This window comes from Theobroma umbraticum, unplaced genomic scaffold, assembly GCF_002168275.2.
Source record: "Theobroma umbraticum cultivar Fairchild unplaced genomic scaffold, ASM216827v3 scaffold_146.0, whole genome shotgun sequence".
Classification (NCBI taxonomy): domain Eukaryota; kingdom Viridiplantae; phylum Streptophyta; class Magnoliopsida; order Malvales; family Malvaceae; genus Theobroma; species Theobroma umbraticum.
The window spans coordinates 4,661,765-4,677,271 of record NW_018397265.1 but is presented as its reverse complement, the minus strand read 5'-3'; the positions used below and the strand labels follow the sequence as shown (position 1 = coordinate 4,677,271).

The following is a 15,507-nucleotide window of genomic DNA, read 5'->3' as shown; positions in this document are numbered from 1 at the left end:
TGTCTTGATAGAGGTCACGCTTGATCCTTCATGAAGTATGTTGTAGAGGTTACGTCTAATCTTGCAAAAGGCATGTTGTGAATGTTGTGCTTGATCTTGTTGGAAACGGCAAGGTAATAAGTTACTCATAAGGCATTTTATGAAGGTTACACTTAACTCTAAGCCCCCTTTTGGTAATTTTGCTTTAAGCTTATCATTTTAATATTATCAAACCTTAAATCTCCAATTTCAAACCCTAAACTCAAACCCATTTCTTGAACCTAAACTTAGACCTAAACTCTAACTGTCACCCTAATAGCTTATAATGAACTTCAAACACCAATAAAACCGTAAACCCTCACCTAAAATCCCCAAATCCTAATTGAAACCCTAATCTTAACCCTCATCCTAAATCCCCAATTCCTAATCGAAACGCTAACCTTAACCCTCACCATAGCAATACAAATTCACAATACTTACCACAATGACAACAAAATCAATGAATCCTAACCTTCACTCACAATTTGAGACTCTCAATTTGAGCTAGGATTTAAAGAGCTCGAAATAACACAATAGTTTATGACTTCTCCGCTGTAAGATAAAGCTTTTAATCGAAAAGAATCTACAAAATCCCTAGCCAATTGGTGTGAATGAACAACAAAATGAAAGACAGATGAATGCAAATTGAACTAATTAAAGTTTTTGTAACACGTGATTAGAGCTTTTTATGCAAAAGGCATTTTAGTCATTTCCAATATACCGTTAACATCATTTATACTTTCACAACGGACTATATATTTCAAAAATTAATAAATTCGTATAAAATTATAAACAACACTTAAAAATGTTAATGTATTTTACCCTTATTTCTTTCTTTGAAAATAAGTTGCACTTTACAATGACAGCCGAAGTTGGAGTTGGGGATCCTTCTCTGAATTCATTCAGTAACCATTAATAGTTCACGTTCTTTTGTAGCGAATGGCAAAAAATATAAAAGATCACTTATTTTCACGAGTAAATGCTCAACAGTCATCATCAGAGAACATGCCGACAGCTTTATATAAAACAAAAATATAGGAAGGAAACTTTTAAAAGCCACTCTTAACCAAGATTGTGTGAAAACCTCAGCCACCCCGCCACCAAACCCCCCTCCCTCCCAAACCCCAACCCGAGTATTGCACAAGAATACAAAAAAAAAAATTAAGGAACAAAATTGGACTATCCTTACAACACTGACAATAATAATAATAAACTAATGCTGCAGACAATGCGATGAGATCAAATAATAACATCTCTCCAGACCTGCCAAGGAAGAGAATTTCTCGTAATCAAGATGCATCTCTCAAAACTAATCCTGGGGCAACATTGAGATGCTCGAAAACTCCACCTAGTTAAAGCCCTTGATGCAACAAAATCAAGGAAGACTTCCAAGATATGAACCAATTCTGCAACAGTGAGTCCACTTGGAATTTGATTATATTCCGACCACCTACTGAAAGACCTTCCTTAATCTCTCAGCAGAAAGGGCTGCTCTTTTATTGGTTGGCTCAAGCACCAGGGCGTACCTAAAATCTGCAGTGCAAAAGTGCCATTAGGGCACAGAAATCCAGTTCTATCGACCCAGAAAGCATTAAAAATTTTGAAATCTTTCAATAGAAACAAGGGTAAAACTTGTATATAAGCATCATGATGCCATCTGAAGTTGAATACTTGTATATCATGACTTTCCCCTTCACCTGAGTATAAGCATTTATATTTTATTCCTCACCAAGTAAATAAATTTCAACTGCCAAGACAAAGAATATCAGATTGCCTCCATTCCACACAAATTTCTCAACATATATAATCCACACAGGCCATGAGCACCCTCTTCATTCCAACCAGTCCAGGAAGCAGCGTACATATAGATAACAATGCAGAATAGCCAAAAAAAATGCAGAGTAATAACTCACCCTCAATTGCCTCCTTATAGTAGCCAAGCATTTCTCTAGCAGTGCCTCTCCGTAAATACGCCTTTACATTCTGAGAAATATAATAAGAAATACTGTTATTATGGTAATGAAAACACAGGGCAGAAAATTTTTCATTGAACTACTTAAAAAAAGGGGGGAGGGGGGGAGCGGGGGGTAGGATGTGGCAGGCAGGAGTAGCAAATTGTCCACTAAACTGAAGCATCAAACAATCTAATGCATTCACTAACAGCTTTAGTCAATGGACAAAAATAAAATAAATCTAAACTGTGATTGGGACCTGAATGAATGAAACAAAATGGATATTCACAGCTTGCTTAGAAAAAAAATTACCCAATTAATATCTTGTCTGCTTCAACCAAACAATTCACAAGAACAGCTTATTTTCATATGCATGCTATTAAACACTTCACCCACCCTTCATCAAGAGATATATTTCTGTAATCATCTTCAACAATACTAGGACAGCAATTTCAATTTTTGTTTTATGATAATCCATTCAACCAGTTCGACACTGGTCAGCCTCTTCATATCAGACTAAACTCATATAATAGAAAACCCTAATAACTAATAGAGACATTCCATTTACTTCATTGTGAAGAAAATATAGAAACATATCAAACGCAAACAACAAAGACAAGCACCTCAAAAGTAGATTTAGGCTCTATTAGAACAATTTTACTAATTAAATTCACTTATTCAAAAGTTACTCTAAAGCAAAAGCAATAAAAAGCAAAGTTAATCTCTTTCCAATTGATTGTGCACTTTGCAAATTACAAAGTTTTACACATGAGGTATCTTATCCATTGCTTAACTATTTTACCCTTTAAGTTCCATGAAAGTTAGAGGCTGGCCCACCTAAAATTGAACTTTGTTCAAGAAGAACCATTTTTCTATAAATTGGTTAGTATTTTAATAAAGGACAACATTGCAAAAATGTTTCCTAGTTTGGTGAAATGGAACATTATCTTGAACATGCTAGAACAGTAAGACGGAAAGCTAATTTGAAATGGAGTGATTACTTTATCAGAATAAGCACATGGCTGAAAAATGAAAACAATTCAAATATAATTTTTTCTTAGGAAATTGAACAAATGCAGTTTCTTATCCAGGAAAGTAAATTTTTTAAACTTTTCCTTTCAGAAGCAAACAGGGAAGTAGCAACAACAACAATCAACTGGATCCTTAGCATAGATTAAATTACATCATATCATTGGAATATCAATGGAACTCATGAACTTTCCGAGAGAGAGACTAGTTAAAACATATGCTAGGAATTGACCTAACACATAATCCCCCACCCGGAACCAAAACAAAAAAAATAAATAAATAAATATGAGTGAACAGTTGAAATTATGATTTTAAAGTAAATTCAATTCCTATGCCAAGATAATCAAAGGCATATAAAACGCCATACGTGGCCTAAAACATTTAGTTACACAATCAAACTCATTATCTTTTAGGAGAGAAGTTACCTTTTTATCAAGGTTTATGGCTTTGGTACAATCCGCCTCTGCTTGGAGGAAACTGAATGGAACAGAAGAAAATGTCAAGGAAGCACCAAAATAAATTGAAGGAAGAAGTCAATTCCAATGCATAAAACATTACCTTCCTAGTTCAAGATATGCTGCAGCCCTGTTACTATAATATGTTGCATTATTGCCATTAAGCTTGATAGCTTCAGTATAAAACCCAACAGCCTTCTGCCATTGTTTATCTTTGTATGCTTGGTTGCCCTGAATCATTGAATTCACAAACAGAAGATATTTATTTAAGGCAAAGAAGAAAATGCACAAACCAAACAATTTTTGCAAAACTGCTAGTATGTGATACCATACACTAGGCTCTAAATAACAGCACAGGGGTAAACATATACTAAATCATGCATGAGAAAAGACACAAGCCAAGCCGTTTTGAATAAGCTCACAAGGGGAGCAAGAAAGTAAACAAGCACACATATACTCAATTTTAACTAGAAGAAACATGATTTTCTCTTTTCCTTTTCTAAAGTAAGCACTTAAATGGAAACTGCAGTTATCAAATTTCTACAGCTACAAGCACTTCCTGCAGCAATCTTACTCTAAACAGCCCTAGGAAAATACCTTCATAAGGTGTCATATTGTACACAATATCACTCCAGTGTTTTCTCTAGTTTTTAAAATTGATTCATCTAATGATAACAAACAAAATATAAAACATGTAGAAGAACATGAACTCTAATTTGACTTGTCGAAGTGAACTGCCACACGTCCTCAAATTCCCCAGAACAATGACAATTTCAGGAACAAGTTAATTACACAGATAGAGTAGATTCTAATCTGAAACATACAATATTACTACTCAAGTTAAAGGTCAAGTTCATCAACTGACAACAGTGTTAAGGAAAGCCCCAATTCAGTCTTCATGCTTACCATGATAAATTAAAAGAACGAAGAATTAGTAAGTCATGATATTCCCATTGATTGATGTTGTAATGACAAGGATAAAAAGTCACTCATGAGAAGGTACTAACTCAAAAATGACACTCGAGCACTTCAAACTCATTCCATGAACAATACAGACTAGAAAAAAGGTTTCTATGTTAGCAAAATAAATTGATACACGGTATAATCTTGTAGATTTCAATATATAGAAAAAATCTAAACCTATTTCAGATATAAAGTTCAGAAAATCTTAATTGATGCTAAGCGACAAATTCTAAAAAGATAATGATACAGATCATTAAGATGATAATTGAAGAATTATATTATTTAGGGTTCCATTTCATTAATTTGTAACGTTTTAGAGGCTAACTGGTAATAATCATATATTTTAATGTTTAGGTTATTAATACTAATTAGTTTTGGATTGATTCTCTCAATCTTTGTCTCTGCTCTTTTTCCTCTATCTGATTCTGTCTTCTTATTCCCACCTATTTCTCTCCCTACTCAGATATAATGATTTGTCTCTTATTTCCTTCACACTGTGCCGACATGAAATTTATATAAGAGCCTGAAAACATAGCTTAAGAGTTTCTGAATTCCTTGTTCCTAGAAAAATATTGGTTAAAATAATAAAAAGACACCTGAACTATATGCATTTTTGCAATTAAGGCAATTTTGCAATTAAGGCCCTACATTTTTATCATACCCAACTAAGCCCTGTTTCTTTTATTTGCATCCAATTGAGCCCTTATATCATAATGGAAATGTGATGAATGTTATTCCCAGTGACAGCTGTTACTTGCTGTATACATGGAATCTGACATGACATGCTAACTAGACACGAGCTGATAACATGGAATTTCTTGTAATGTGACATGCCACATCAACAGCCCTCGTGTCTTGGATAGCACATCACATTAGATTCCACATATACAAGATTTGACAACCATCACCAAGAATAACATCCATTATATTTTTGTAATAAAGGCTCCATTGGGTAAAATAGAAGAAAAAGGACATAATTGACGACAAATAAAAGAAACAGAACTTAATTGGGAACAATAAAACTATAAAGCTCAACTGTAAAAATGCATATAATTCATGGGCTTTTTTGTTATTTAAGCCAAAAATATTCAAGCGAAACAAAATAATTTTCCCCAGCAAACCAACACCCATTTTTGGCTCCATACTTTCCAAAGTTAAAAAATCTAGATCCATTTTTAAAGGAGGAAAACATAGAAATGAAAGAGGAAAGCTGAACTGCCAAAGCCTAGATCACCGATCTCCAGTGGTCTGGTTGAAAACTGACACGATCATTTAGCTGGACAGAAAAGCTAGTCACTATACAAATGACACACATGCCTCCAGGCATCGGTCGTGTAACAGGTCAGATCACCATCACATTAGTGTCCCTACCCGATTCAGATCTGCACCAAAGTCATTCATGTGATGTCATCATCTACTCCAGCTGCCACATAATTGTCCATATCAGCAATCCAGTTAGGAATGTTCACCACATCAGTTTCCACATCGTCAAGTTGACAAGAGACCCCTTCCCAATAGTTTGAATGTTCAGATTTCGTACTTTAGGTCCATTTTCCCTATGCACCATCTAAAAGTTGGAGTCTCAAAGTTTAAAGCCTCTTTGGCCTAGATTTTTTTAAGCTTAAAAGCTATTATGAAACTCATACGAAAAATAATTTTTAAAATTAAGTTAAAGTTGTTTGGCAACGTAAATTATATAACCTCTAATTTTGATTAAAATTACCATAAAGGGTATTCATGCCACCTTCAATCACCTAATAAATCAAAGCAGAATAAGTCTGCTTCGAGTTCATATACAATTTAAGATGCTAAAATCAAAAAAATCCATAAAGAAACGAAACAACTCTCAAACTTGTATAGTGATAATAATATTAGATTTTGTAGTGAATAAGAGAGAACACCTTTAAATAGTACGTAAATACAGTTTTGAATTTTGAATCTTTTTTCTCTTAATCTTTGTAAAAACAAAAAAATCTTAGATTTTGCTATTCTGTTATTAAGTTTTTTTTGTAGTCTATGCAGAGAGAGGTAGAGGAGAGAGAGAGCGATTTTGCATTGGAAAAGGGTGATTTGTAGAAAAAGGGAGAGAAGAGATTGAGAGAGGTATTTCTTGAAAAAGTTGGCGTGTTTTTAAAAAATGAAAAGAGAGCTCCTCTCTGGTGCCTTATTTTCAAGCTCTTTTTTCTAAAATTTTGTTCTTTCAAAAAACTACTTTTTTCTAAAGAGTTTCTCAAAAATCCTATTTAGCTTGGCTTCTACTTTTAAGAGGTAGATAAGCTGAAAAAAGGCCAGGCCAAACAAGCATTTAGTATGATGAAACATCTTTTTTGAGATTTTAGAACAAGCATTATCACGTGTCCCAATTGGGATCTTAAAAGAAAACCTATTGCATTTCAATCAGTTGCTATCTTTATGAAATAGCTATGGTTCTAAGAATTTTATCATTCAATATTTTATGAAGATGGTGATCCCAAAAAACTTATGTCATAATTGCTTCAAAAGCGAAAAGGTTAAATGTGTATGAGCAACAATTACAAGAGACATGTGGCATAGTAGTTGTTCCTCGAATATGCTTCACAACAAAAGGCAAGTCAATATAAGTGTGAATGAGATAGGTGATTTATGGTTGAGAGAGATGAAGAGGTTCAAAAGATTCAAAAGGCTAAAGACCACGTTCCAACAAGTGTAGAAAAATTCAAATAAATAGCTCCTATTTCTCAGGTTAATCAAGAAGATCGGGAGGAAAGTTTTGAAGTTACCTGAAAACTCAACATGCAAAGAAGGGACATTGTTTGGATAGAGCATAAAATAATAGTAATAATTTGGACAAAAAAACAGAAAATTCTCAATTAATCATCATCTAAGAACTACAACTATAATAAGAATTCACCAACCAAGACATTCCATGTTGGCTTTATTGAGAGGTTATATCCCATATTAACTACAAGAGGATGAAAAATTGGCATCTTAAAGTACTAAAATGTGTTATGAAGACAAGAAAGATGATACTGACCTTCTCTTTGGCAACCTCAGCAGACTGTTCCCGGTTGACAGCATTACATGATGATTTAGACTTAGCAACAGTATCAGCATGCTCTTGCAGAGATGAATACATAGTCTGAACCGTATCCAGTAAAAAACGATCACCACCGTGCCTGGCTATGAAGGACACCGAAACAGGGTATTTATCATGATATCCAAGTGGTAGTGTGACCTGAAACATTAATGAAATACACAATTTTACATTCATACAATATACTTTTTTTCTACTACAATATGCTTTTTCTACCGACATCAATATGAGAGAATTTCACCTGACAGCAACCAGATATGCTAGCAATACTCAACAGACTAAACATACAATTGTGGTAGTCCTCTGAGAAGATCTCCTTGCTACCAAGTTTCGGAGGGGGATGAGCAGTGGTAGGAATCACCAGAATTCCATCATCCTAAGCCAAATACATATAAAACAAACACACTCAAAAAAACAGTCCAAAAGTGACTCAACTACAAATAAGAGAAGAGCAGGTGCACCCTATAGCAGCAGCAGCATGCATGCCATCTGCCCAGAGCGACAAAAAGGAAGACAAGTATAATACACAACATAGAAGAGCCAATTAATGTGGCACTGAAGCATAGATTAAAAAGGAAAAGAAGCAACCACAAACATCATAACAACTATTGAGTGTTAATGACAATGCAAAGGATCTCAAACCATGTTGAATAGTAAATTTGCCCATAACATCATCCTTTGTTGTGTTTATGGAATGAGTACAAGAAGAAACCAGGTTTGAAAAGGACAGACAGATAGTCTTTGAGAAAACTCTGTTTCTCAAGCTTGCCAAACTAAGAAAACAAATTTCTACACTCTTAAATCACAGATCAAGAGAACATAAGAACACATCTCCAAATATCAAGGTATCAGTAAACATTATAAACAAAAACCAGAGGCTCACTAGAATTGTCAGCTATGACTTCAGAGACACTAAACTATTAACCTGGTCTTCTCTCTCCTATTCTTTTCTTTCCTTTCCATTACCAAGTAAAAATCATGCTTTATCTGCTACACCATGCTTTGCAATGCATGAACCTTAGAACAAACATGAAGTACTATGTTTTAAGTCCTCGGTAATTAACTTAATGATCTAAGTACGCCTGAAGAAGGGACAAGCTAAGAGATCTGCTCTAGGGGCAGTGGACGGCCAAGTTGAAGCTTAGTTGAAACTTGGATGACTAAGCTACATGCAAAACACAACTTCATATTTATGTGTGCTTGGGTGTGTTGTGTGAGAACTAGGAGGTTAGATGGGGCACCCATCTTTCAACAACATTCCAGAATTCATCAAGTTGAGTTTAAATTACATGCAACATAAGTTGCATTTTTACACTTAACCAGGAAACGATTCATTAATATCACTATATATCTCCAACATATATAACCTAACAAAAGTCCTCACCTTCAGAAGAGAATTGACTGCCAAACGCATCTCATTCCTAATTGATTTGCAGATTTCAATCTCTTTATCTGTCAAATCCAGTGTTTCATTTATTTGTGTGGAGACGGCAGAATCAAGAATGGGCTTTTCTGAACTAATCCATTCTTCATGCATACATTTAAACTCATATCTGCATTAAAAAAGAAAAAGAAATATCTCACTCAAGGCAATGTCGCCAATCTTGTTAAACATAGAACTGTAACTCAGCAGCCTGAAGGAAGAATATCTGATAGGTCAGTTACAACATAAATTGATATCATGGACTAAAAACTTTCAACAGTTTATCTGAGCACAGAAGAAGACATTTTCAACAAGAACTTTCCAACAATCCAGATTCCCTACTTGCACATCAAATTGCATGGAATAGCATGGTAGTACAGAAAACTTTTCTGCAAACTTAACAAAAGATATATATGTATGCTCAGTGTAATGTTTAGTTGATGATGAAACTTATGGTTAGGGGAAAGGTGATGTAGAACAAGGGGAAAAATCAAGGAAACTAAGGGAGTAAAGAGGCGAGAAATATAAAAAATAAGGGAGAGGTATTACAAAGAAATGAGAAAGAGCAAACATAAAAAGAAAGAAAATTCATTCCAAATACTCTACATAAACCATAATCTTATTGTTTTCGTACAAACAAAAATCCACAATCTAACTAGAAACTAAAATAACATAAGTACTTATAAGCTACACCATAAACCTCAATAGAAAATATAAAATAACACATAGAAAGATAATAAAATTTAATAAAATATTACCTGAATGGTTTAAATATGGAATACTTATAGATTTATACTGCAAATTCAAAATCTAGAACTCGTAGAACGAAATAACACAGGTGCTTGTATGTTGCACCATTAAACATAATGCAAATATGAAATGACATAAATGCATATTTATGAAAAAAACTGGGGGCAAAGAGGCACTTCATCATATGAATTAACATTAAATACTAACATGCTGAATACATCAACATTAAGATTAAAGCTCACCTTTGAAGAAACTGCGCAACATTTGCAAGCAATCTTATGGACGAAATTTTTAAATCACTATTTATTTTCTGCCTATAAAACTCCTTCAAGCTTGGGACCTTAGAGCTGAAGTAGTCCTCAAGATTTTCATGCTTCAATACTTGTCCTTAAGTAGGTCAAAAGAAAAGTTAGCAAATTTCACAAGTCTAAACAACAAACCACAACAAAATTATTTACAAAAAGCTTTTTTAAGGCATATAGGAAATAACATACTTCCAAAAAGCTTCTCAGTGGAATTAATGACCACTTGAGAAACTCTTTCCATAGGAATCTTTAGCAGTTGAAAACAATCATCAGCCAACAGAATTTGCCTAGGATTGCGTTGAACCGAAAATGGAAGTTGCAAGAGCACAAGGCCAACCCGATGTAAAATGTTAGGATCCTTAGCTAACAATCCTGCCATAGTCGTTTCACAAGTCAAATGCAATCAAGTTTAATAAGTGCACAACAGCATAGTGACAAGATTCAGATTAGTTAAATCACTAATCTAGAAGAAATATGAAAATTAACAAATAAAGAGAATCAAGTGCAAAAGGCAAACATAGTACCTAGTCAGCCAATGATTGATTGATAGACATAGTAATAAGCTATGATCGTTACCTAATATTTTTCTGCTCAGAACCTAAATTCAGCTTCTTAATGTATAATTTATTTTAAAACCAAACCATGTCAGAATCTTTCAGAAGCAGAGTACACATGCAAAGTAAATGTTTTCCTCAGGTTAAATATGAGAAGGAAAAAACGACATGCAGCTTAAATTCAGCTTCATAATCTACAATTAATTTAAAACAACACCATGTCATAATCTTCTAGAAGCAGAGTACACATGCAAAGTAAATGCTTTCCGCGGGTAATATATGAGAAGGAGAAAAGGACATGCAGCCTAAATTCAGCTTCTTAAAGTACAATTAATTTTAAAACCACACCAAGTCATAATCTTTTAGAAGCAGAGTACACGTGCAAAGTAAATGCTTTCGACAAGTAAAATATGAGAAGCAAAAAAGGACATGCAAACTTTTGTTCAACTCATACATCAGAATGAATATAGCACTTACGCATGGAACATTCATCAATAAAACTTTAAAACCAAAAAGAAGGTTCTCAAGCTATTCAATCCCAATGTACCACAATTATTGACCAAAATTTATCAAATTTATGAAATATGTCTGTGTGGAGTCTCTGTGCATGTCAGCAAGCAGCTTAAGGAGTGTTCAACTTTTTTGAAGACTATATTACCCTTTTTCTTTTGAATAAGCTATTTTATTTTTATTAATCAATAGTTATTACTTTATCTTAGACAAAAGCAACTCTTAAGAAAGTGATAAATCCCAAAAATTAGAAAAATTAAGTTGAAAATAATTAGCTTAATTAATAAGTTGAAATTCTTGAAACTTAAACTAGAATGAAAAGGAGAGTTAGAACTATCTCATGGTGCAATTCTGTATCAGAACAAATTATTGCTCAATGTTTATCTGACAATAATTTTATATAACTAGACCAACAACACTAAAAAATAAAAGTTATCTATGGAATTAGTTAGACAGTACAAGCAAGGGAAAAAGAAAATACACCAAAAACAGAAAAGAATAGGGAGAAAATTCAACTTAAAAAAGCTGATTTGGATAGATAAAACCATGATGCAAACTAAAATCAAGAGAGCTAAAACTGCTGGCCCCAACATAATGTTAGTTTAATGACAAGACCAATTTAAACAAGCATCTATACATAAAAATATCTTCTTTTCCTCACTACATGAAGATGAAATAATAGAAAGCAAACAGACTTGCTTTTACTTTTATTCCATAAAACTAGACTATGTTACAAAGGATCTTGTGTTCCTTTCATACAAGAAAATAATCTAAAAAGCTTGAATCAACTAATAACCATTGTGTATCACACACAGAATTATATGACTGCATATTCCCATATGCCTCACAACACCCAAAATTGTATATTGGCTATCACAGCATTTGGTATTTCATTATACATACCAACAGTGTCGAGACTTGAAGAAACAGGTATGATTCCTGTGTGAGAAACAACACCATATGAGGGTCGAAGTCCAATAACACCACAGAAGGCAGCAGGTACTCTCACGCCACCAAGAGTATCAATGCCTACTCACAAAATATTATGAGCAAAATTAGAGCCAAAATTATACAGGATCTTCTGGAATACAATATTATATAGGACCATGAAGATCATATCATGTTTGGTTAAACTCAAACATTAGGAAAATCAGACTTCCAATCAATAGCAAGGTTAGATATCCCCAAACATCACTAGTTGAGAGTAAACAGAGTGTGGTAGTTTGCCCTAAAATATGGCAATTAAATTAAAACTATACAGAATTTTGATGAATAAGATTAACATCATCAAACTATTGTTACGGAAATATTCATTCTTCAGACAAGACGGAGTAAGCTCAAGTGTCTAAGACAAATGATAAACAATATTAACATTTCCCTGAAAGGTCATATATATGCCAAGACCAAGAATGCAACTTAGAGAAACTAAGGAAGCTAAGCCATCAGAGAGAAAGCACGAAGCTCACCTAAAGAGAAGTCTACAAAATTAGCCGCAACAGCAACAGCTGCTCCACTAGAGGATCCACCTGGAATACGTGCTGGTGCTGCAGGATTGGTCGGTGTGCTATAGTGTTTATTCTCACCATGGATACTGAAAATAGAGCATGCCAAAAGCATATAGCATCATGCAAATCTTAAGAACCAAAAAACTAAATCATATATGATAAGAAAATACCTAAACCAAGAGAGATTTCCGTCATCAGTAAATATAAAATAACACTGTGCTTGGAATCATTAGGAAAAGGGAAGGAGAGAAAGGGGAGAGGGTCTGCTTCTCCTTGTTTGGATGTCATAGAAAAAGAAGAGGAAACGAGAACAACCTTGTTTGGTTAAGGAGTGAAAAGGGAATGTAATGATAATTTGTAATGTCATTACTATTATACCATTTATGAGTTAAAACAAAATGTTAAAATAAGGGTACTTGTCTTCCCATTAACAAAATTTAACAAGAAAGCATCCCTTCCAAATGCCCCTTATTTGAAGGGTTTAAAAAGATGAAGGTATGGAGTAGCGCTCATACACCCCCCCAATCCCTCTTTTTCTATTTAAATGTTCTTCAAACAAAAGAGAGGGTACCACTGTCCCTCCTTTCCCTCCATTACCCTCAATCCAAACAGGTTGTAAAACCAAAGCTTACTGTTCATGCGAGTAGTTCATAATGCCACGTACCCGTAGGCCAGTTCATCCACAACAGTTTTCCCAACACAAGAGGCGCCTCCTTCTACAAGGCTCAAGACCACAGGAGACGTTCGAGAAGATGCTTCATGCGTCCTCACCCAATCTGGATGGCCAAACCCAGTCACATATCCTTCAATGTCAAAACTGATAAGCATGACATCAATATCAGCTATTAGAAGCCAAATAGATAGTGCAGGCAAGATACTGAGCAGAGGAAAGAGTAAAACCATAGGGCTATGCAAGTGTAACATAACTAATTCTGAATTGACAACCTTAATGCTTAAAACACAACAGAATACCAAAAAATTCAAAAACTCGATTGAATTTTCCCATTACACTCTTTAACCATTTCCCGCAACTCCCAATGAAATCTTTGAAACAAATAACCATGAAAAATGAGAAATTTCAAAGTATTCATAATAGCAGAGAAAAAAATTTAGGTTATTGGTTTTGCTAATTGCTTTTAGCTTTTTGCTTCCTCACAAGTTGCTAAGCTAAAATGCAATAAAGATTGAAACATAAGTGTTCTCTATAGAAGTAAACTCATGCATTGCGTTATTCATAAAAATTGCATTTTTATTTATATTTTTGAATAATTAAATTTTTAATTTCTGGCGTTCAAAAATATTACTTCTTTTGAATCCAAAGGAAGCCTATTATTACATTTGCTTCTAAAATACCAGAGCAAGTAGCAAAAGCAGCAGCCAAACCCTTATTAAGGTTTATGGATATAAGTATGCGTTTGTGCCAAAGAAAGAGAGCTATTTCTTGTTCAAATAGAGCTTCACATCACTAGATTAACGGCCCAATAAAGAAAGCATTCACTCAAGCACCAACTCCAACTCCACCATGCCACTCCTTTTGCAGATGACAGTTAGTTGAAGCAACAAAAGTCCATAAATATTTTGGCTTTCTCTCCTTTCCTTTCTTTTTTTCTTTCTTGCCCTAAAGGATAAAGATGCCATATATATATATATATATATATATATGTCCTTTAGCCTTAAGCACTTCTCCTATCTACTCCTAACTACAAAATTAATCCAGCAATTAAATTACCAGTTACAATAAAACAAGAAAAAAAATCCATTTATTTCCACTTCCCCAACAATTGTCAAGCACAACAGACTCATATAAGATAAAAAGAAGAACAGCATACAGGTCAGAGACGGCGAAACTGAGACCGGTAAGAGGGTGGGGAGCTTTGGGAGGAGCAGGTTGAGGCGGTGGAAGCAGCTCTAGCTTTTGGATGAAAGCTCCAAAGTCAGCTTTAATAGTTTTCTTAAGCCTTTTGGTCATTAGAAGAATTCCAGCTAAGCCCAGCCCCAGCAGCACCCACAGATTGGCGGCATGAGAAGCCATGCGTGCTGCTGCCGATGTTTGAATAAGGCCCTAAAGATTTGAATGAAAGGAAGGGAGGCGAGGGGTTAGGGTGGGTTTTTGTGGGGTTTGGCTTTGGGTGGATGAGGCTGCTGGATTTCCAGTTTCTCAAAGAGACGGAAGTACCGAGTTGCGTGCTTCCTTCTCCTTTTTGGGTTTTTCAAGGAAAATTACAATCAAGGGCAATAGACCACAAATATTTACATTTTTGCAACCATTGGTATAATATTTATAAGGAAGGATATTGAATCTTTCGAAATTATTGAAAAAAGGTATCAATAAATAAGATATTACGAATCTCACAGAGATAAAGATAAATCTAGAGTATATAAATATAAGTTTTTCACTACTTATCAAGTATGTTTTTTAGATTAAGAATATAAACTCGTAATTTATAACCTTACTTAAATTCTATTTTTAGAATTCAAAACCACGTCAAGTTGAGTTTAAATTGCGACTCATAGAGTTGGGTTTAAATTCCTAACAATGACAAGTGGTATCAAAAAAGGATATTAACAAGTGACAAATGGTATCGAAAAATAAAATATAGATTCCGTGACAAGTGGTATCAAAAAATAATACCAACAACCTAAATTAGGCCAAAGCGAAGGAAAGATTTAATGAACAAGATTATTAGTGAGGATGTTAGTCAAAAAAAAATAATATAATGACTTCTTTAAAATAAAGGAAAATTACAATAAAGGGTAATAGACCACAAATATTTACATTTTTTATTACCATTGGTATAATATTTTAAAGGGAGGATATTGAAGTTTTCGAAATTATTGAAAGGTAGATGAGATCAAAAAAGGGATCTCAACCGGCTGAATTCAACCAAGCGAAGGAAGAATTTAATGAACAAGATTATTAGAAAAGAAGCTCGTGAGAAAAGAAATAATATAATGACTTCTTTAATAGTA

The 15,507-nt window shown here is 34.1% G+C and overlaps 1 protein-coding gene across 1 annotated transcript; it reads right to left on the bottom strand.

The window, feature by feature from the left end:
* Positions 1 to 1,147: 1,147 nt before the first annotated feature.
* Positions 1,148 to 14,725, bottom strand: TOC64-III (translocon at the outer membrane of chloroplasts 64-III). Its single transcript, XM_021436540.1, has 13 exons — positions 14,367 to 14,725; positions 13,202 to 13,354; positions 12,499 to 12,623; positions 11,936 to 12,061; positions 10,158 to 10,340; positions 9,906 to 10,050; positions 8,875 to 9,043; positions 7,732 to 7,866; positions 7,431 to 7,631; positions 3,558 to 3,685; positions 3,425 to 3,476; positions 1,932 to 2,001; positions 1,148 to 1,551 (listed from the first exon to the last, which is right to left on the bottom strand). Exons 1-13 carry the CDS (start codon positions 14,567 to 14,569, stop codon positions 1,469 to 1,471), a joined length of 1,773 nt encoding a protein of 590 aa, XP_021292215.1. The 5' UTR covers positions 14,570 to 14,725; the 3' UTR covers positions 1,148 to 1,468.
* Between the last annotated feature and the right edge of the window lie 782 nt (positions 14,726 to 15,507).

Coding starts and splice junctions, on each gene's coding strand:
- TOC64-III (XM_021436540.1), bottom strand. CDS start 14,569: ATGGCTTCTCATGCCGCCAATCTGTGGGTGCTGCTGGGGCTGGGCTTA. Junction 13,355..14,366: donor AGTTTCGCCGTCTCTGACCT/GTATGCTGTTCT, acceptor CATGCTTATCAG/TTTTGACATTGAAGGATATG. Junction 9,044..9,905: donor GTTGCGCAGTTTCTTCAAAG/GTGAGCTTTAAT, acceptor TTTTTAATGCAG/ATATGAGTTTAAATGTATGC.